At 47.7% G+C, this 23,420-nt stretch overlaps 1 protein-coding gene across 1 annotated transcript in view; it reads right to left on the bottom strand.

Annotated features, from left to right (window-relative positions):
- cspg5a (chondroitin sulfate proteoglycan 5a) overlaps positions 1-23,089 on the bottom strand; it is a 45,202-nt gene extending 22,113 nt beyond the window's left edge. The window contains exons 1-2 of the mRNA XM_035607578.2: positions 22,563-23,089; positions 2,771-3,767 (exon numbers count right to left, since the gene is read on the bottom strand). Of these exons, the coding sequence (XP_035463471.2) occupies positions 2,771-3,767; positions 22,563-22,659 (1,094 nt within the window). The 5' untranslated portion in view covers positions 22,660-23,089. The remainder of the gene's footprint in view (positions 1-2,770; positions 3,768-22,562) is intronic.
- Positions 23,090-23,420: the final 331 nt, after the last annotated feature.

Genomic DNA, 23,420 nt, shown 5'->3' with positions numbered 1-23,420 from the left:
GGGGGGGGGGCAGATGGGGTGGCACACTCCAAAAACCAAAAACTGAATTTTTCTGGAATTCTATTATGCCGTTGTAGTATATTTTGGAGTTTTGGATTTGAGGTTTGGAGAGTTGGCTTTTTGTTTATATCTGCTTTTTGGTACCTTAGTTATTAAATACTTAGTTATCAAAAATAATAAATATTATTACCTTCATTTGGGTCCTGCTCCTTTAAACCCGTGACACTTAAACCTAACTATACTATTTAACTATTATAAAAAATATACTGTATTGATTTAAATGGATAGCACCTAATGTAAAATATATTTTACCCAATGTAAATAAGACTTGACCCAATGTAAAATAACTCTAACTCTATGCTCTTGTATATATCAAATACAAGCTGCTGGGCTGGCTACATTTGTTTTTATTCATATTGTTCTCAGACCTAACTATATTATGTAAATATTATAAAAGAGATATTCAATTGATTGAAATGAATAGTACCCAATGCAAAATATCAGATTTCTTACCACAATGTAGCATATTATGCATATGCTACAGTGTTTCCCCTACCATTGAATGGGGGGGGGGGGGGCGCCCCTCCCACAGGAGCCCCTGCCCCCTTGAAAAGTCAAATAAATTTTAATACATATATATATATATATATATATATATAATTTTTTTTTTGTGTATTTCACATATAATGCAGAGCAATAATTTAAGGTCACATTCGTTAAAAACCGTATTGCCCTTTTTTGTATAAAAGATTGTGGATCAACGTGATTTGTGAAACCCTAACCCTAACCCTAATAACTCTAACGAGCCCTGACCCTAACCTTGGGTCACACAACTGAACCAGGGATGCACCGTAAATCTCCGGATTAGTTATTTTCGGAGCAAGTAAATTTATGTTTACCGGGTCAGTCAGAATGATATTTTTCTCCATCAGCTCTGGTCCGGAGGCCAATCGCCACATAACGTGCCTCTCTTCCTCGTGATGGAGCTCTTCCAGTACGCATACTGACCGTCGGCACAAAATGGCGGCTGCTATCTTTTTTGTTTTGTCCCCTTTTTTTTTTATTCCACTGGAACCTGATCCCTCGCGGTTCATTTCTCCACCCAATTATGATTCTGATGAAAATGTCGCAGGAGGACGTGCACGTTAATCGACATTTATACAGTTAGAAACCACAAACAGCACGATGGATCACAGCAGCATTTGAAACTCCGAAAATATTGCGGAGAAATCAGTTAATTTATTGGGATCAATCACGAGAGGAAGGCGGAGTCTGTACTAACTGTATGTTGTTTTTTTAATAATGTAAGTTCAACTTTGGTGACCTTTAAATTCAGATTCACACAAAATGAGGAGAATCTTCTCCAGAAGAAAGAGAGAACTCGCTCAAAATCCCATTTGACATTTGAAACTAAGCTTAAAACATAATGAAATGCAGCCTTGAACTCAAGCAGCCTTTTTAAAAGTGAAGCCAATATCGCTGTTCATTCAACATCTCAATTATTAGTCGCCTTTTATAAAAAATCATTTCCCATGAGTCCAATAGAAGTTTACGGGTCCGTGGACGAGTTGAGGTGAACAGGACGGAGAGAGCTGAGACTCGCGGACGATTCAGAGATCACAGCTCAAAAGTTGAAAAAACGCTGGTGAGTTTTAAACCCATTCACAATCGCACCGCCACATCTGCAGCAGCTCTAATCCTGAACCCGTGCACGCCGATGTGATGTTGTCAAATGTACAGTAGCTGCTCACATCACAGATCGGGACGCCTTAATCCACAGATGCACTGTGGGTGTGCACAGTACGAGAGCTGAAATCACTCTGTGGCTTACGCCATATTTCATATCTCACATCTCTTAATCCGTTTGACTTTTGACCTCCACCTAGATTCATCTTCACGGCGGCCCGATTGGATGGAGGTATTGAGGAGAATCATTAGTGCAGTCCGCGGCCACAGCCTGGAGGGCGGCTCATGCAGGAGATAGGGGGGGAGCAGTTGTGTTTATGGAAATGATATGAATATAATATATAAAATATATATATTCTCCAGCACACTATTATTGATCGTTGATTAATAGAAATGATCGACCTTCATGAACCGACAGCAGCTGCGTGCGTTTTTTTTTTTAAAGGATTTTGTTCTCCTGCTTTTTTATTTTAAAGCTGGGCTCTGTGCAGTTGTAATCAAAGACAGACCGACTACACAAACTCACAAATGCTTTGGTGTTAACGCTGCACAACTTGTGATCGCGACAATGAGCCTTTCGAAAGTTTAACAAATATTAAACCTTCGTGGTTTCCTTTTAACACAGAAGAAGAAGAGTAACAACTGACCTTGTGTCTCTATGGAGTCTAAACTACCTCTGAGTCCTGTTTTAGCCCATAATTATTTATTTTTCTATGTTTTGGTGAGTCTACAACATATGGGATCATGCAGCATTATCTTCTGGCTGTTTCCACAGCTACCACTGATGTACGAACCAGGGTTACTTGAAATGTATCTTTTGCTCTTTAAGATTTCTTAGTAATTGTATATGTTGGTATTGTTGCAGACACCAGAGGTGGCGCTATCACTGGACATATTGAGTTGCAATAATGTTTAGGCACGATGTCCATGTGTTCTCGTTTGACTGGCGTTTTGTCTCTGAGGCGAAGGATGTGATTTTTGAAAAAAGTTGATGCAACTTTGAAAACCTGCAAAGTTGAGATCTGTAGATTGGTGAGTGGCATTGGCTTGATTTGTGTATTCAGAGCGCAGCATGTTGTCTTACCTGCAGAAGACTCCCATGCCCTCCAGGAGGTAACACTGTCCCCCGTTGTAGCAGTAGTTGGGCAGTGCGTCACAGGGCGAGCGGCAACTTCCGTTCACCATCGGGTAACCCACGCGGCATCCGCCCAACCCATCCGACCCGTCCACCGGTGAGGCTGCAGGGGGAGCGGCTGCGGGGACGTTTGGTACAGGAGCTCCCGCACCAGGAAGTGCCGCCCCCGGGATGAGGGGGCCAGACCCTGGGGCCCGAGGCCTCGAGCGGCCCGGAGACCCAGCAGACGATCGGAGGTCGTCGTCGCTCTCGTAGGCCCCCGTCGTGGTGCTGTAGGTGTACTCGTCGGCAGTTGGGGACACGCCGTCCTCATAGGGCGTGAGGTAGTCGTAGTTGTCAGGCATCGCCCAGGAGGTCGGGTCGCCACCCTGCAGCTCATGGGCCAGTGATGAGGGAGAGGGCGGGGCCAGGTCCAGGCTGCGCCCACGGGAGGAGGGGTCGAAGAAGTCCACATGGAGGACGTCGGGGTTGGAGGGGTTGGTGGCGGCCGGGGGCGGAGCAGTGGTGGTGAAAAGGCGGTCCAGGTCAAACACGGCTGTGTCCTCGGCATGGATCCAAGTTGGGTCGGTGTTCGGCAAACGCTCCTCCTTGTCCTCCACCTCACCATCCACGGCATCCTGTTTACGCGGGTTGCTAGGCAGCAGGTGCTCCGTCTCAGCTGAATCGGGGATGAGCTCAGGCGAGGCCGCCACGCCTATTTCCTCCACCGCCGGAACCACCGATTCGCCAAACATGCCGCTGCTCTGCTCCTCGTCTTCGCCGGCGCGGGGGACGCGGCCCGCCCGCAGCGTCACAGTGCTGATCGTGTCAGGACTGGCCGAGCTGCTCATCTCGGTTGCCGTGGCGATGGGCTTGTTGACCTTGGCAGGTCCTTGCTCCTCCGCGAGAAGGGAGGTGACATTGCCCGCATTGCCCAGCTCAGTGACATTGGTCCCGTCAACAATTCCTGCAAACAAAAAATTGTCAGTTCAAATGTCAAACAAGAAAAGCCTGAAAAGTTTGGGTTTGTTTAGTGAGACTGATCCAGCTTTTAGAAGAGAAATGACGGGACAGTGGGGGAGTAAATGATGGCGAACGGTATGCAACAAAGGCCAAGGTCAGATTCCAACAGGAGATGTTGCTAATACAGTATCTTAAATCTCTAAGACAGAGATTTGCTTTGCAACCCTGAGTTTTCTGATCCATCTCAACTGTTAGTCTGCGTCATGAATTTTTAAACCATGAAGGTGTAATTATTGTAAAACTTTCCCCAAGATTGATGGAGCGTTTGCAAGGTTACCCTGAACACAAAAAAAAGGGAGTCGGGGAGGGAAGTTGAGCAAATTGAATGATGGGGGAAATGGTATCACTCTAAAAACTGTTTGTGTTGATAAGTTCAGGAACAAAACTTAAACTGACAGAGCCTTGTAAAGGAGACGTCTACAGACACATATAGTCTCTTACCGAGATTAAATCAACAACAGATTAAGGAATGGAAGGTGTCTCTGACAGGAATTCCATGGAAATATATAAAACAGTATATATCCTGAATGGGCTACCAGTGATGATATCATTTGATATAATATTCCTTTCAAAAAGAAGGCAGACCTTTCGTTGAGGCTAAAATCTCTTGGCCATAACATACAAACACTGTTAAAACAATAAATCTTTTAAAAAGACAATACAAAAAAACCCCAGAAAAACAAATATACAAAAATCTAAAGTAAAGTTGAATTTGGAATTGCAAATTCCTTGAGTGTGTTTTGGGTGAATAACGCTGATCAGAAAACACCTACTGGGCCCGATACTGTAAAAATGTCGTTCTATGCTGCCGGCAGTCCAAGAAAAAAACAACAACTCACACTACCAGCGGGTTCAGAGCCACACAATGACATCACAAACTCAGGTCTCAAGTCGCACTGTGCGACGGACGATCAAAGTGGGCTCAGAGAGTCTGGCAATTGGACACGAGGGGCTGGAACTAATTAAAAGGAGACGCGATTGGCTGTAGCGCTTATCCCCGGGCCCGTGACTTCATCCGAGGGCGGCTCGTCGAGTCAGGCAGAAAGCTGCTTTACGGCCGCCAGCCCCTTTCGGGATTAAAGGAATAATTCACTAATGTACTTGAACGGCAAAAGGAACTGGGATTAGGGATTATGTGGTCGGAGAGGGGAGGGATTTGGGAGGCTCTTGGGGGATGCCCTGCCGGGAAAAGGGGGGGGGGGGGTCCCTTAAGGAGACGCAGACAACAATATCAGCAATCGTAAGAAAGCTGTAAATACATGAAGATTATGATAAAGGGGCAGCAGCAGCTGGAAAATAATGAGCCTGAGATCAAGTAAACCTTACCTGCTGTAAGCAAATCAGACTAAAATGATTTTATCGTCTTACTACCAACAATTTCCCCCTTCAGGTACGAAAATGTCCTGCCAACAAGCTATAGAGTGAGGTCGAATTGTCCTTCCTATCTACTGTTCCTTGACCTCAGTGGGAAACGTCACGAGGTCAAGGAAAGGTGTCAAGGAGGACTCATAGGACTTAGGAGAAGACGACAGCGCTGCTCAGAGAATCCCACTAGACTTTCACTGTACTACGTACAAATACTTCCGGGTCACTTCAAGAATTTAGGAAACTCCGTGAGCCAATTTGACAATTCGGCAACAACCAGTTTCTGGTTCTGTTAGAGATTTCTTCCTGTCAAAGGGCCTTGGGACGATGTATGTTGTGATTTGGCGCTACACAAATAAAATTGAATTGAACTGAACAAGCCAACCCACCAAACGTCAAAGTAATTGGAATTGGTAACTGCTGTCAAAGTGCTTCTTTCTTTTTTTACGAATCTAAAACGAGCCAAGAGACGTTTGTATTGATTAATCTGAATAGTTAAGATACCTCGTGCTTGACGGCCATTGTTTCAAGTCAGCATTAGTGGCATGTTGATGTTTTGCGCGACATGTGAAGAAGAGGTGACAAATGTGGAGAAACACGACTCGTGTTGGCTGCATATGAAGCAGGATGGAGGGGATGTATCAGTCCCCACTGACTAACTGCTCCGCCTCACCAAGTGTCGACCCACCGTGACGTCAGCCCAACGCGGTTGTTTTGAATGCTCCGTCAGATACTGGGCGTCTGGGATACTAACTTTTAAAAAGTTTTGAGCAGTCATTTTAAATAGGTTTTGTTTTTTTTACAGGTACCGAGCTCCAAGTCATTTCTTTAAAATGACAGCAATGACATCACAATATTATTCACAACTTGGTGTTTGATAATCACTTGATTAAAAAAAAAGTCTGACACATTTATCTGAGAGAATAAAATCTGATCTGTTTATCTTCAATGATGACGAAAGAACTTCAGTTGTCATCGTCATCTACTCTCATTTAGAACGGTTGACATCATATTTATATGTCTTGTCTTGCACATGAGCATATTCATGTCCCAGCAGTTTGGGTGTTCCGCTCCAACCACGATCACCGACGCCGATTGCATGCGAGCACTTCCTGGTCGAAAGGAGCCAAATGGCATATGTTGGAAAATATCTGCGAAGGATCTTCGCCGAATGAAGTTCAGCTCCGGTCTGGACCCTCTGGGGTTTTAATCTCTAAATGTCTCCGGGCTCCATTTACAGGAGCAGTGGTTCATTATAACTTATTATGACCTCAAGCAAACTTTTAGGACTTTAATGACGTGATGTCTGATATGTGGACACTGACGAGCCACAATCGAAGAACAAAACAATCAAGAAACCATACTGTAACTGCTCAAATCTGTATACAGTATGCTTCATCGACTTCATTCACTGATTTCCTACTTTTCACATGATCTTCTTGTTTAAAATAAGTTGATTTTATTCATGTAGGCCAACAATACAGACACAATCTGAAAACAAAACCGGTCTCAGTCGAAAAGTTAACTAATCGTTTTTTAATCCGATCAGACAAATCATTTTCCATTGGGAGTCCTTAACATTTCCTGCAGCATCACAAGAATATGTGCAGGAAATCGTCATAGGTCGTATTTCGAACCCCGGACCTCTACGTTGAGGCATAAACCTCGAAGTATATGTGTGCCTGCTCTATCCACTGAGCCAGCCCGGCCACAGCCCGCTGCTGTTTACCACGTCAACCGAAACCACATGGGATAATATTCCAAAACCACACACACACACACACACACACACACACACACACACACACACAGACCTGATAGCAGTACACGCATTAAGTGACAGCTTGTCCAGTGGACTGCTGTTTTTGGATGAAACCTTCAGAGAAAACCTTCAACAGCCTTCAACACAGCCAAATGCTCCTCCTCCTCCTCCTCCTCCTCCTCGGCCTGCAACCTGACAGGATGACAGGGGATGATGAGGAGGGATGGTAATGAGGGACGGGGGAGAAGAGACACATTGTGACAGAGAGAGAGGCCAGAGAAAGAGCCTGAAAGAAAAAGACTGAGGGAGGGAGGAGGAGGAGGATCTGGCAACGTGCGGGATGGAGAGATGGTGAAAAGGACAGCGTGAAAGTCTCTGTTCAGACTACTTTCGCTGGCCTCAGATCTCACACTGCTTCTGCCAGGTTATTTCAAAGTGCGACGCTCCCGGTGCGGTTGACAACACTCGCAGGTTTGCATTATTGTATCAGTCTGCAAACCATTTGGAACGCTGTGATCTGCCGACATGCTAAACTAGTGCCAGGGACGGACACCGACTCTGTGTGTGACCTGTCGATTTTTTGAAGTAGCTGAGCTGAGAGCTCTGACTCAGCGCTGAGTTATGGCCAGTTTGTTTGGGATATGTCGTCATTCATGTGGAAAACCTGAATCTCAGATCACGAGCAGCGCCCTACGGTCCAGTCCACTCCTTGCTGTATCTAGTTGAATCAACAGGGTTTCAACTGCCGCATTTCATATACCCTGCTGATTTATGACCAGCAATGGAAAACAATAATAGCAATCAAGTTCATGTTCTGCAGCGCCTGCATCATCAGATGTTATTTCAGCCTGTTGATCACCACATCATATTTTTGATTTTCCCGGACTGATGGTTTGATGACAAATCTGCACACGAGGTAGTTTACATGTTACAGTATCCTTGTTTTCAGTTGGAGTGCTCCAAGCCTGAATATCCAGGTTTCTGAACAGCGGGATAAACAAGCAGCCATGTTTGTAAAACCATGACGCGACGCTGATGGTTATGATGATTAAAAGTGTTTAGCATTTTTCATCACTGCTGAGCTGAACGGAGCCTTTGCAAACCCAGTTTTATACAATGGAACAGTTCAAACCAGCAAAAGATGGAATTTGGTGCAAAACTGTGCTCAGTCAAGAGCTGCATTTTGACCAAAAGTTCCTAGAGCCTTTAGTCCAACGAATCCTTTTTCAAGGAACTAAACGTTTCCTACAGATTATAGTTTGCCTGCATTTCCACTATGGCCTGAAGACCAAGGATGTATGAACGTCCCTGCTGACGTGTGAACAGGTGACAGCTACAACAAGCTCAGTCCCACTCCAGTCCACCAGGTGGCGGTAATTCAGAAGATTACACAATGATGCTCCGCAAGTCAAGCAACACCATGAAATAAACATGGAAACACGGAGGAGATTCAAAATGTGCTCGTATGATCGGAAGAGGTGAGGGCCTACAAAAAAAAAAAGGCATTCGAAATACTTCACATGTTCAACTTAAAGTAAGGAAACAGATTTTATGAGCTATCGTATAGATTGCAATGAAACTCAACCAATCAGGCATGTTCAGCACTGCAAGTCCCACCCCAAAGGTCCCTGTATGAAAAGTACTACTCCCCCAACAGGGGACTTCTTGAGGGCTAAAAGGATTTACCCGACACTGAATTTAGACCCCGCCCCCTGCGGTGCAAAGACCCATAAACTTGCTCTTGGGGAACGTTGGGAATGCAGCTATAACGTGTTGTCAACAAGGAGGGGTTCACTTACTGCTGTGTCTTTGTACGGTGCTGCAATTACTTCCAATTCACTACACCTACATTGAGTGCAAATGTTTGAATGGAACTAAATGAATCCTTTCGAAATTAGGGATCTGTTATTTCCCACCTCAAATATGACGCTTCAAATCGTCTATATTTTCTCCCAACGCCATCAACAAAAGTGAACTTGCAAATCTGGCCTGGACTTCACCATTGCTTCATTGTTGGCATTAAACTTGCAGTCCGTAGGGCCAAAATCTGGATGAATGAGGGCGTAGCCTGGGCGGAACAAGTTAACAGAAAACCGCCACAGCTGAGGGTGAGTCGCCTGTCAATCAAGAAAAAACCTCAAACATTCACGTCTTTCACCAGAAAGACTCACGTTACATGAAGTGAAAGCCCAACATTGGATTTTCTGTGGGAAAAAATTTTGGTAATTTAATACCAACTGGGAGTTTCTATCTATTTGTGATCGGAGCAAATACGTTCACAGCTGAAGGCAATTCCACATGGGCGTCAACATTGAGCTGTGCCTTGATCATTGGAAATGCACGGAATGAACATTAGCTAAAATAGGTCAACCGCCGTCTCTCAACTCTCAACCCTGATCTTCAGTTTGGGTCATTTGGTCTAGCGATGGCAACGTCGGTCGGTCGGTCAGCCAATCCAACCCTTAGGTTCGGATCAAAATATCTCTACCACTATTTTAATAGGCTGCAGCCAGTCATGATGGCCAAAGGGTGAATCTTTATGACTTTCACGATCGCCTGGCTTTCCCTCTATCGGCATCACAAGGCTTGACATTTGTAGATAGAAACGATAGATAGAAATGTCTCTACAACTACTTGATGGATCCCCATGGACAAGACAAAGTGCACTTCTTAAGTCTAATCAGGGTTCAAATGAAATATAAAATCAAAGAAAAACAGTAATAGTGTTTGCCACATAGGTTGTCAGCCTCACCTGTCCTGGTTCTTCTGAGTACAGTAATAACACACGCATCTGCCAGTACACACCTCAGACGTCAGGCAGTGTGATGTAGGAAACCTCGCTGGTGTTTCCCTGCCAGAGTCCTCACTGCGCATCTCCTAACTGAGCTCCAATTAGGCCGAGTTGTCTCCCTTTCACCGCCTCCTTAGCCAAATTGGATTAACGAGGGAGAACCTACTGACGGACGGCTGGCTCAGGAGCGGCGTGGCGGCTCCAGAAGGTAAGCTCCGCATCACGCCGCCACACAACAGCACTGTTTGTCCTAGTAGCTGTGATGCACCGCAGTTAATGCAGCAATGCATAGATGGATAAACTATTAATGCACAAAAAGAGCCTCGGAAGAGAAGACACGATTGTGTGGAAAATTCTCTGAAATGGAGACAGTGATATTTGAACGTTTCTATAACACGGCCATGATTTCCATTGAACTGCACTTCATCTGCAGCCTTTGTGGTTTTTAAATTGTACTGTACAGTGAGAAGAAATAAATAAATTCAAGGTCCCATGTATCATGAAACTCAATCATCAGATTATTAACTAGAATGGCACTCAGCAGTCTCCTCAAATTCAATCAAGCTGCGCCAAACTGCTCACACTCATAGATATCAGTCCCCTAAGTATGTCTGATTTTGACTTATGACTTATTCCCTGGGCAATTTGATGAGTTCTTTCTTGGCCCATGTCCCATCATTCCACCGAGTGTCGTGGAGTGTCGTGGAAATACGTTCTGTAGTTTGTTTTTTTGGCATCCTGCTGACCCAACAGACGAACAGACGGGGGTGAAGGTGAAGACGTAACCTCCTCGGCTTGTTTCGGAGTGAGATTACCGTTGGTTACGACCGACAGTGTCATGCTACAGACAGGGCCAACGGTAAAGTAGGAAAAAAAATGAATAATGTGCAGAGGTATAGAGCTACTGGAACAACCGCCGGACAACTTTTTTCTCCAAATGAAGATAAAAAATGTATTATTTTACAGTCCACTAATTACCTGGTATTTACGAAGAAACTAGATGGTAACAAAATATAGTTACTAGGAAAGTACCAAAATAACTTCATTTAATTACTAAGTTATTTCCTAGTAAGTATATGGAAACGTACTAGGAAACTACATGGTAATACAATCTATGTATTAAGAAACTACTACTTACCTCCGTTCCCTATAGGTACTTTCTTAGTACGTAGATTGTATTACCATCTAGTTTCCTCATAGGTTTTCATGTACTTACTAAGTAATGTCTTAGTACTTACATCCTTTCCGATCGTTACTTTCTTAGTACGTAGATTGTATTACCATCTAGGTAATCCTCATAGGTTTTTCATGTACTTACTAAGTAATATCTTATTACTTATATCCTTCCGGTACTTTTCTGTGATTGTTACCACGCTCAGGTATGAACTTTGAACCTCAGGTTCCTCAAGCCTACAAACTCACAAATGAATGTACATCTCTGAGATGCAGCTGATCGTTCAATATTTAGAACAAAGGGAATTTCATCAGAACCTTATCTCACCGCACTGGCAGCTATGTTGAGTCTTTGACAGAAGATTGGTTTGGTAATATTCTGTGGTGCGTGGAGTTACAGTTAGTAGATTTGAACCAACAACGACCAGAGTCTTTTACCCAATTAGAGCCAAAGACATCAGATAGCAGGGTCAGGGTCGGGTCGAGTCAGGACAGGTCGGTTCGGAGCTCCGGCTTCAGTCTGCGTCCGGGACAGTTCGGCTGAGACCCCAAATGAGACCAAACCAACGGAATAAAGGCGTCATTGTTTGTTTCTCTCCCAAATTAGGGGAGATAATCAAACAGCATTACATAAGGAGACTCCTCACATGTTTTCTGTGTGTGTGTGTGTGTGTGTGTGTGTGTGTGTGTTTGTTGTCTCTCTGCCAGTACAACACTACACTGGTAATTGGGGTGGATTCCATCCTTTTCTGCTGAGGGGTGTGGGTGGTCATAATGAGAGGAGTTTGGCTTGTGTGTGTGTGTGTGTGTGTGTGTGTGTGTGTGTGTGTGTGTGTGTGTGTGTGTGCGCATGTGTGTCTCAGACTGATTGTTTGGGGGTGACGGTGCCTCAAGGCCAAGTGCAGTTAGCCCGTGTTGGCGAGCCGCCGACCCTCAGGCTTCCCCTTCTGTTTAACCCCCGTTCGGTTTGGAGAGGGGAAGCCACTAAACCACTCACGGACCCGGGGCACTCTGATTGGCTGTGACAGACTGTAAAGAGTTGCCTGATTGGTTCTGACAGCTCGGGCCCGACGGCCAGTTTGGTGACCCAGACAGGAGGGAGGAGGGGGGAAATTTGGACACTGGATGGCAAACAGACAAAGGCTTACAGGCTCCATTAGGGACAATATGCTCAGTCTTGTTTATAGTCAAATCTGTATGTAATATGTTTTAATGTCACTCATTAAACAACTCATTTTCTACACTGAGCATTTTAATACTGGTCAAAAAAATGTCTGACTACGTCCATTTTTATATACAGTCTGTGGCGGTGACTGACCGCAGTATGTTTCTTCTGAATTGTGGAAAAAGCGTCTCCCTCCGACAATCACTACAGAACATCTTTCTTCTCTCAAAGTCAAATTTGCATTCATTCGCGCGACCTAGTTTTTGTATATCTATCCATCTAAGTGTGCACGGGACACTGCGAACGAGGAGAGTCTTAACATTTTTAACGCCGCCAGCACGAACCTTAAAAATGATATTTGTGTCGTTTAGCTTTTAACCAGTGCCTCTGCTGTACATGCACCGGGAAAACAACGACGTCAAAGTGACCGGTTTCTGTGTTTTCTGACTGAGCGTGTGGACGTTTAACACGCCCGAGGGAGAATGAAGTGAATGCCTATGAAAATGGCCGCACCGAGCGGGGAAGAAGCAGAGAGACTGAGAGCCTCTTGAACTTGTTTTCATTGATTTCGGCGTCAAATACCTGAACCTCAAGAGAAACACACACACACACACACACACACTGATGAATAAGACATGAGGCTTTTTTAACCGTCACTCAATGCTGCTCATTAACATCGATATAAAGAGGAACTACAGGTCCCCATTCCCTTCACGCTGAAAACCTCTGCATCGATTATCCATCAGCCAATCTCACTCTTCTTCTTCGACTCATCTTTTTTTTTCATTTCTTATTCAGTCCATCTCCCCATCGCCTCTTAATCTCCCACGCCGTATCTCCTTAATTCATTTTTTCATCCCTCCCTTCTGCTTCCCGTCTTTCCTGTCTGACGCTCCCCTTGCCTCCTTCCATCACATAAACGCTGTCATTCGCGACTCCACAGGTGGCGGAGGATGGAGGATGGGTTGCCATAGAAACTGGGTCAGCCTTTGCTAGAGCCGCCACGGCGCCGCAAAGCTGTCAAAATCTGCACACGCACACACACACGCACACACACATGCACACACGCACACACACACGCACACACACACACACACACACCTAATGATGAGTTCATCTTTGTAGAACTGTGGTTTTATGAGATGAAATGTGACGCTGTGCAATTCCTGTCTGTGCCGGTGTGTGTGTGTGTGTGTGTGTGTGTAAGGACACGTGTGCAAGCATGCACGTGTGTGAAACCATGCATATAAGATGTCCACTTTGCACACACACACACAAGCTTTTCCTTCACCTCTTTACATCCTGATGTTCAAGTGGCCAGTCACATTAAAATTGACAGGTGCGAGCGTGTGCGCGCGCGCGTGTGTGTGTGTCCATGCTTTTACAGTTACAGAGTTCCAGTCAACTGATATTTGATGTGGGTTTGGGTTTGATATGCAACAATGGTCTGGGAATTCAATCATTGACATTGTGGTATTGTACATTATTCAGTGATATATTAAAAATGAAATCTGAAAAAAAACAATACAACATAGATGGATAGTTATTGATCCCAAGCTGGGAAATTCCGGAAAACTTACCGAACCAAAGTATAAGGCTGATGTACATCACTGTCCACCTTAGCTATATCTTGCATCCCTGTGTTTCAACTTGTTTTACGTCAGATTTTGGATTAAAATGTATTAATTCACGATGTTGTGTTAACGCTCAAGTCTTTATGGGCGACGACTAGTGACTATTTCCTTCTGTCAATTAGTCGTTTAAATATACCAGAAATGCGTCCATTACAATCCATAAGAGCCCAAAGCGACATCCTCAAAGGACTTTGTCTGACCACCAGTCAAGAACCGAAAAGATCATACCTACAAATTACAAAATATTCAAATTTGAGAAGCCGGACACCGATCAGCAACTTTGCTGAAGGCAGGTCGTCTGCTTCCCCTGAGCGGCTGACCTTCCGAGATTAAAAGAGAAAGAGGCTGTGGGCGTCCATGTCCTTCGGCTGAACGAAGCCAGACCCTTACCAGACCCTCCCTTCACTCTCCGCTGCAGGGAGGAGCTCAACGCCAACCTCCTCTCCTGCAACAGGTGACCCGTGGTTGGATCTGGATTCCTGCGGGAGCCCTCTTCAATGTCCTCGATGGTGTTTCTCAAGCTCCTGAACAGCTGCCTTGATCTTAGCAGTGGAAACGGGAAGACAGGAATCTGTGCTTTGCCAACCTCCCACCACATCTTCAGAGACCTCCAATTTCCTCTTTCAGCCCTCCACTCAAAACAAACTCAACGCCAGCGGCGGCGGCGGCGCTGACAACCGCTGCCTCTCGGGCCGCTCCCGTTCCACCCGGCTCGGTGTTCACAGACTGCTCAACTTCAACCGCCGCAGCGCCCGACCCGTTCGTGTCCCACATCTCCACGCTCCATATCGACCTCATCTGTCCCGGAGCTGGCCTGAACCACGTACGGGCCGTCACCGTGCTTCGCCCGGGAAGACGCCTCCGGGTGAGTCCGGGAGCACGAACACCTGCCGCCTCAGAGACTGCACGAGCTCCAGGTTGGGGTCCTTACAGCCCCAAACTCGCAGTTTTAAAGCGGCTGGCAAGTTCCCCCAACCTCCGGAGTTCATGATCTGACAGCGGGGACACCTGCACTGACAAATCCCTCGTAAAAAAAACGCCGCTCTCTGTCAGGCGATGAACAAATCCTCGCTGTTCCCCGACAGCCAACCAAACCTCCTCCACGGTCACGTTTGTTATCCGGCGGGTCTGTCCTCGCTGCCTGTCGGATAGACGGAGGTGGCCTCTCGGAGCACGCCATTCCTCCCGGGGAAAACGCCCGGCACACTGTCGATCACTCGGCCAATACGCAGTCAATTAATCCAAAAAGGAAGCGCTGACGTGATCGTGCACAAAGATAAGGTGAAGAAATACAGGGAAAGTCCGGAAAAAAAACAACAGTCAAATCTCCGCGCCACTCACGCTCACACTCAACCGGAAACGTAAAAGGGAAGAGAGTATAGGTGAGAAAAAGAGAGGAGGAAAGAAGAAAGGAGAGGAAGAGGAGAGAGGAGAGGAGAGGAGGGGGAGAGGAGAAGAAGAGAGGAGAAGAAGAGAGGAGGAGAGGAGAGGAGGGGGAGAGGAGAAGAGATGAAAGGATGAGGAGAGAAGAAGAGAGGAGGAGATGAGGAGGAGGAGGAGAGGAGGAAGAGAGGATGAGAGAGGAGAGGAGAAGAGTGGAGGAGAGAGGAGAGGAGAGGAGAAGAGAAGGAGAGGAAGAGAAGGAGAGGAGAGGAGGAAGAGAGAAGGAGAGGAGAGGAAGAGAAGGATAGGATGAGGAGAGAAGAAGAGAGGAGGAGAGGAGGAGATGAGGAGGAGGAGGAGAGGAGGAGAGGAGGAAGAGAGAAGGAGGAGAGGAGAGAGGAGCTCTTGCATGAGAATGAACTCAGTGACTCGTTTGGGGAAGGACACACTACACACCGACAGACAGACACACACACGGACAGAAATCAAACGCACTGCAGCGAGCATCACACATTGAGAGGGAGAGACGGAGCCTACGCACAAACAGAAAGATGTGCTCCTGTTCCATCTTTTCTTCCACACACACTCACCTCCTACATTAAAACACACTCACACACACACACACACACACACGCACATGCAAACATGCAAATTAAACTGCCCAAGGGCACGCAGAGTTTGAGAACAACGCCAACTCAGCACCGCTCGAAAAAGCACACATACTGTTTCCTAATTGTTTTGTCTTTGAGCCGGAAGGAACATGCGGCAAAGTTTCACGGGCGTGAGGTGGATTGGAGACTAAATCGTGAATGCGAGAGTGAAGAGTTGGTTTGCCCCTGCATGTCGGCCCCTGCGATACGCTGGTGACCCGTCCAAAGCGGAGCCCGCCTCTCGCCCCACAACCCCCAAAAGGATAAAGTGGTAAAGATAATGGATGGATGGATGTTACCAAATCTACGGAAAAGTATTGTATTTCGACTTTATTCTCGAAAATGTTAAATACATTTAGAAAATCTTCCACCCACAACACACACATTTCAAAACGTCGAAAACACAAATGCAGACCCACGTACAGGACGGGACTGGACGGGACGGGACTGGAGGGGACGGGACAGGACGGGACTGGAGGGGACGGGACGGGACAGGACGGGACTGGACGGGACGGGACTGGAGGGGACGGGACGGGACAGGACGGGACTGGACGGGACAGGACTGGAGGGGACGGGACAGGACGGGACTGGAGGGGACGGGACTGGAGGGGACGGGACAGGACGGGACTGGAGGGGAGGGGAGGGGACGTCCACACACGAGCACACAGCAGCTCAGACAGAAGCCAGCAGCTGGTCGGGTCAAGCCTGCGTGGCCACCTACGTATGCTGATGTTGGCCTGCAGGCAGATCCAGGTGGGAGGATGTCACAAATGAGATTAGGGATCATTCAGTTTCCCCCACAAACAGATTTATGCGGATGAGTAAACCGCCGTTGATCCCAGTTTAGTGCTGCGAGACAAAGTTTCTGTCCCTTTTGGTGGTTCAGTCCAAAAACTGCTCAAATCACAAACACCAACCTGCAACTACAGATTAGTGTCACTATCCATGGAGCAAAGGTTAAGGACAAATTGCTTCTTTTGTTCTGACAAATGCGGGGGGGGGGGGTCGAAGGTGCTCGATTTACAATGACATGAAGCTGAGAAAAGCAGTAAATTGATTGGATGAGAAGCGGAAGTCAATAAATATGCTCCAATTGTTCGTGATTAAAAACGTAAATTGATCAATTGATGATCAAAATGATCTCTGTGTGGCAACTAAGAACACTTAGTGATGTTTAGGAAATATTGTGTTTTGAAAAAATGAATCTATAAAAAGACAAGTGTGACATGTGCTGCAGACCAAACCTCCTCATCCTCACTTTCTTCATGAAGGATGCACAGCTAACGGCATCAGACGTAAACAACAATGCGCCAAAAAGTTCTGCGTGAATTTAAAAAGGTCGAGTCAGGAACAACGCATTCAGCTGTTTCTGACTCGAGACCCCACTGGGTTTATCCCTTTGTGAGCAAATGTGTTTCAAAAAAGGAAAATGAATAACAATAGAATTTAATTTACCTCATAACAATCACATTTAGCATCGACACATTTGCCACTTGCCAAACATGTAAATCAGCAACATAGGAAACTTTATGTTGCCATAATTTCGTTCTGACAAAACAAATTTGCTGTTGCAGGTCAGATAGTAAAGGCGGCAGGGTTGCACCGTCGTACTCTGTGAATGCGAGAGTGAACAGTTGGTTTGCCCCTGCATGTCGGCCCCTGCGATACACTGGTGACCCGTCCAAGGCGGAGCCCGCCTCTCGCCCCAAAACCCCCAAAAGGATAAAGTGGTAAAGATAATGGATGGATGGATGTTACCAAATCTACGGAAAAGTATTTTATTTCGACTTTATTCTCGAAAATGTTAAATACATTTAGAAAATCTTCCACCCACAACGCACACATTTTAAAACGTCGAAAACACAAATGCAGACCCACGTACAGGACGGGACTGGACGGGACGGGACGGGACAGGACGGGACTGGACGGGACGGGACGGGACAGGACGGGACTGGACGGGACGGGACTGGAGGAGACGGGACAGGACGGGACTGGAGGGGACGGGACGGGACGGGACTGGAGGGGACGGGACAGGACGGGACTGGAGGGGAGGGGAGGGGACGGGACTGGAGGGGAGGGGAGGGGACGGGACTGGAGGGGACGGGACAGGACGGGACTGGAGGGGAGGGGAGGGGACGGGACTGGAGGGGACGGGACAGGACGGGACTGGACAATGACTCTGAATCCCCAAAAAACAACTAGCGATGGTTGGATTCCATTGAGCCGCTTCAGCTGTTCTACGTGTCGACCTCAGCCGCCGCCGCAGGGTCACACCTGTGCTTTTTCCTGCCACGACAACATCCCAAACTCCTCACATCACACACACACACACACACACGTGCACGCTGTTATCAGACTGAAGCCACAAAATGGCCGCCGCCGCCGTCCGTCTCTTTTGCCGTCGCAGTCTGACTCCGACAGGATCTCACGCCGCTGCGAACCGCTCCGCTAGCTGGGCCCGTAATGGGCTTCGGTCGTCCGACGTGGGCGGTCACGCGCTGCGACGACGCGTCCATCGCTCGCGCTCCTGCAGACGAAAGCATCAGACGCCCCACAAGCGCAGACAACGCGACGCCGCGTCTGAAATAAGGACTCTGCACAATGCAGTTGTGCCGCAGGAGACTTTGATTCTCCAATGCTCCAAGACGTCATCGAGAGGCATTGTAAATGCTCTGCAGAGGTGACAAACACGAACGCAGCTCCGAAAGACAAGACTTTCTCCAAACGACGGCCACGGCTTTTTTTCCGTCGCTCAGGACTGAGACAGGACAAGGGACGTTTGCTCGCGCAGCCGACAACGGCACATCTGGAAGTGGAACGCACAACACGGCACAAGGAACCGCCGTGCAGAAAATGGCGAATACGACCAGGGCGAATGATGATTATCATCTTCAGAAAACAGCTGGTAATGATGGACTACGCCCACTGCGGCTGGCTTTAGACGAGCGTACACGCACACGCACACGCACACACATTCATGCAGGGTCAGCAGGCGCCGAGCCACCAGACTTGGCGAGCAACGCCAGCGCGTGCCAAAAAATCCCACCAACATTTTGAAGGCTTCATGAAATTCAAAGTGTGAACACATTATGGCGGCGATGTGAACACACTGCTCTGCCAGCCGGCGCCGACGGATGCGTGTGGTTTCCATGGCGACGGGAAAGGAGGAAGATGGGAGAGGGGAGAGCGAGTGCACATCTATTGTTGGGGGTTATTGTGGGGGTTTTACACCGATCCTGTTTTCCTTTTTCAAAACAGGCAGGACTGGGTTAGTGGAGTCATGGAGGGAGGATTTGGCTTGGAAGATTGACCCACTGCACATCAAAGATAATCTGTCAGCGAGCAGATATGTGTCAGCGGGCCAGAGGAGAAGACGGAGGGAGTGAGGGAGGAGGGCCACGGGAGAGGAGAGGAGCAGAGTCTATACCGAGAATAGCGAAAACCATTCCTCCGTCAATCACCTAGTTCGAGTTAAAGCGTGCTTCAGGGGGGAGGAGACGGTTCTTATCTCGCAGGATTGCAAATGGCCACTGGAGAAAAGGAGCGAGACGCGAGTTGACTGACGCCTTTCAGGTCAGCTGTCACTAGTTCGGGCTCTCGGTCGACTGAGCATCACACACAGATGTGGGGCAAGCTGCCGCCTCCACACTTCACCGGTGGAGCGGGAGAATGTGTGTGTGTGTGTGTGTGTGTGGGAGTGGAGGAGGGGTTGGCCCAAGGTTGTTTTCGGGGGGGTCTGCACCAGATCTGCCAACCTTTTTTTTACTCAAACATTCACCTGAGCTTGATTCGACGTGAAATAAAGCATCGAGGAGCGAAAACAAAGGGGAGTCACAGAGCACTTTTTATTAGAGCTCGAATCTTACTCTAAGGGGATCATCCATCCGTCCATCATCTACCACTTTATCCACTTAAGGGTCGCGGGGGGGGGGAATCCCAACTGACGTTGGGCGAGAGGCGGGGTACACCCTGGACAGGTCCCAGCCTATCACAGGGCCACACACAGAGACAAACAACCATTCACTCTCACATTCACACCTACGGTCAATTCAGAGTCTCCAGTGAACCTGACCCCATTCTGCATGTCTCTGGACTGTGGGAGGAAGCCGGAGAACCTGGAGAGAACCCACGCACACACGGGGAGAACATGCAAACCGCACACAGAAAGGCCCTGGTTGGTTTGAACCCGGCATTCGAGCCCAGAACCTTCTTGCTGTGAGGCGAAAGTGCGAACCACTGCGCCGCCGTGCCGCCTAAGGTGATCATATGGTGTTTTATTATCTTAATATCCCACAGTAATCCCTTCGCGTACTAAAATGTCCATCTTATGAAATAAGTCTTGCTCGTGGCGGGGCTCCACGGCCCACCAACTGAAATAGCTCATCTTTTATCGGACGGATTGGCCCGAAATGAAATTCAGATATTCATGGTCCCCTCGGGATAGCCTCCACAGCTGTGGCTAAGTGCAGCCGGCCGCCGGCAAGTCTGTTATTTGGTCCTTAAAATGCTTATTTTCCTAAATCGTGTGAAAAGAGTAAAAGATTTATCTGACCCAGGTGGTGAGATCATTTCAAACCACTGCGGATGGACTGTGTCCACGCCGTCTTCTTTCAAAGGACAACGTGAAATACATTTCAAAAAAGCTCAAAATTTTCCGTTTGAAGGATGTTGTCACTGGCCCAGTAGTAGTAAGAAGAAGAAAAAGATACTGGATGAAATGAGGATTTCTTCAAGTGCAAAAGAAGGCCGAGGCGCCAGCCGGATGTGTTAAGAGAAGTAATGTGCTTTGCTCAAGGGCACTTCATCAGAGAGAAAAGTCTGCGTTGCTCCAACATCCTGCGACATTCCTGCATTGGCGTTTGCAGGTCGGATGACGATGTGTCGATTTGCGTCCTTAAAGGAGAAGTTTAGGAGAAGAAGTTTAACATTCGGGGAACTGTATACTTGTCATCATCGTGAGGGTGAAAGGTCAACTGGTGAAAAACTCCACACTTCCACTATGGATAAAACAAACGAGAGATTCAAAGTCTTGTCCGGACCAAGGTCTGAACCGACGCTTTTAAGACGGTTAGTTTTGGTGTCATGTTGCAGTTTTTGCGAGCGCACTAAAGAACTTCACATGCCATACCTGCGTCCTGTCGCTATCACCTATGTGTGTTGTCTATCCGCCAGGTTTAGCCTTTTCCTTACGGTGCTCTTTTCTTTCTTCTGTGACAGCTCGCCGCCTCAGCTTCCTGCAAATTGGTCCGAAACTTGTTTTTCCACCGCTAACGAACCGAACCCATACTTAAGTTTGACCCGTAATCTTCCGTAATCTTCTCTAGCACAAGCACTGGCAAATTTCTCAGAGCCTGCTCTTTCCATTTAAGGGAGCTAAAGCCAATCAATTCCTCATAAACATCTCATATTCAAATGCATTACACTGTCTGCACACCATTTCCTACAGGGCACTATAGGGAACGAGGGGGGGGGCAAAAACCTGCCACTGAAATAAAATAAATAATAGGAATAATAATAATGAAAACACTCCATTTCCATTTCAGTTCAAGGAAAACTGGAACTAAGGCTGGTGACTGACAGGACATCATTCTCTCGTCTTGGATGTTCCACTCGCGTTTCCAGCTCAATAAAAACATCCTTCATTTTGTTTTCTCTCTCTTCTGGACTTCACTTCTTTGCACTCAGACGCCCACGCGTTTTTCGGCCATGTGCCATGAGAAGAATCAACCAGACAACATTCGATTATAACGCCACAACGATTTTCATCTTGGCGCACGCAGCTGCATTATTAATCGGACAGCGGCGGAGTCCGCCATGCGTAATGGATCTCAAGACAAAGAAAGAGAGTTTGCGTGGTCTTTTTACAAAGAGAATGTTTACTCAGTCGTCTCTCTCTGTGTGTGTGTGTATCAGAATGTCCGCTCGGGTCCCGTCATGCATTATTCATGGGCTCTAATCCTCCTTTGTGTCGCTGCGGTGCCAGCGCGCCTCCGAGCGCCGCACATCTCTCGTCATGTTCTCCCGAAAACCGCGGTGCATGTGTGCGGATTCCACTTTGCTGAATGAGTCAAAGCATTATTTATTTTTATTCTTTGCGCCAATGCTTCAAAAACAAAAAAAATGACAACCAAAAAAACCCGACACCGAGCCTCGAGCGGATCGCGCATATTCACATCTGGAGACATATAAACATTAATCCCAACACACGTTTTACAATGTTACACTATTTTAATGGACGTCTTGATATCAGGTCCGACTGGTTTCGATTGGCTGCTGACCCCAATTGTCACCTCCCCTCGGTGTCTCCCATCATATTCATACAGGGACTTAATTGTCTACTTTAATTGTGACCTAATTTTTTTTTTTTGTTGGAAGGGGTTCTGCCATTTGTGTCTCCTTTATATTATTCCTGCAGGGACACGTGACAGTTATTGACTCTTCTGTGCGTTAATGGTGCCATTTGTGCCATCGATGTCAAATCCAAGACGAGGAGATTATTGGCTCCGGGCTCCATGAGAAAATGCACTAGTCTCACTGGCAAGTGACCAGAAAAAGGATGCAAGGTGTTGAGAATCACGTTGGAACAAACCAGACTATTAGTTGAGTGTTAAGTGCTTTTCCTAAGCCACAAGCCGGGCCTCGCTGACCTCCTTTTCGGGCTGCCCGGTGGGAGCGCGTCGAGGTCCACAAGGAGGACAATGCTGCTGCTGCTGCTGCTGCTGCAGCAAAGCGTGAACACACAATGGCACGAAGCGAAACGAACGCGGACGCGTCATTGGCACGGTCGGGGAAGGTGGAAGCGCCGCAGCCTCTTACCGTGGACCGGCGCCGGGATCGCGTGCATGGCCAGGACGCACGACAGCAGCGTTAGTCTCCAGCATCCCGTGCGAAAGCGCGCCCCCTTCCCCTGCATCCTCGAAGAAAGTCCCTCTTCTGTTGGAGGCGAAATGGTGCAAAAAGAAAAAGAGTAATCCGGACAAGCGGGTCTGTCGATTGGCGCGCGGCGGACTGCAGCCTCCCTGCGCTCCTCTCCTCCACAGCCGCTCGGTCTCAGCTGCCTCCTCGGATCCTTTGCCCGGTTCACACGCTCGGTTCGGTTTGCGCGCACGCCGAGGGTGGTCACGGCTCCATCGCCACAGCTCGGCGGTCGGACACAGCGAGGGTGGGGTGGCGGTGGTGGTGGCGAGGGGGTGCGTTTAGGGGGTAGGGGTGTGGGGGGGGGCGGGGGGCGGCAGACGCACGGCGTGGCTCGGCTCGGCTCGGCTCGGCTCGGTTCGGGGAGGAATCGGCGCGCTGGGCACTCGGTGGCTGAGAGGGACGCAGACGCACGGCGGAGTGCGACGCGCTCGGCAGCCTTCTCCTCCTCCTCATCAGCTGGGCAGGGGGGGGACTCCTCCCCCATCCTCTTCTTCATCCCCCCTCCCTCCCTCATTTTCCCAAGCCCCCCCCCCACTCCTCTCCATCCAAACTTTCCCTACTTTTTTGGGCTTTAATTTCTCGTCCTAATAACATTTTTCCGTCCTCCCTCTTTTCCAGGCACAGTTCTCCTCCTCACCTGCTTCAGTTAATCGAAAAGACCCCCCCACACACATTTCATTATCATTTCTTTCTTCTCTTCAAAACTTTCTTTCTTTCCTTAGTGCTTCTTTCCTCCTCTTCCTCCACTTTCTTTTT

The sequence above is a fragment of the Scophthalmus maximus genome, chromosome 10 (assembly GCF_022379125.1).
Source record: "Scophthalmus maximus strain ysfricsl-2021 chromosome 10, ASM2237912v1, whole genome shotgun sequence".
Classification (NCBI taxonomy): Eukaryota; Metazoa; Chordata; class Actinopteri; order Pleuronectiformes; family Scophthalmidae; genus Scophthalmus; species Scophthalmus maximus.
Note: the sequence above shows the minus strand (reverse complement) of the source record. Positions and strands in the feature narration are given on the sequence as shown.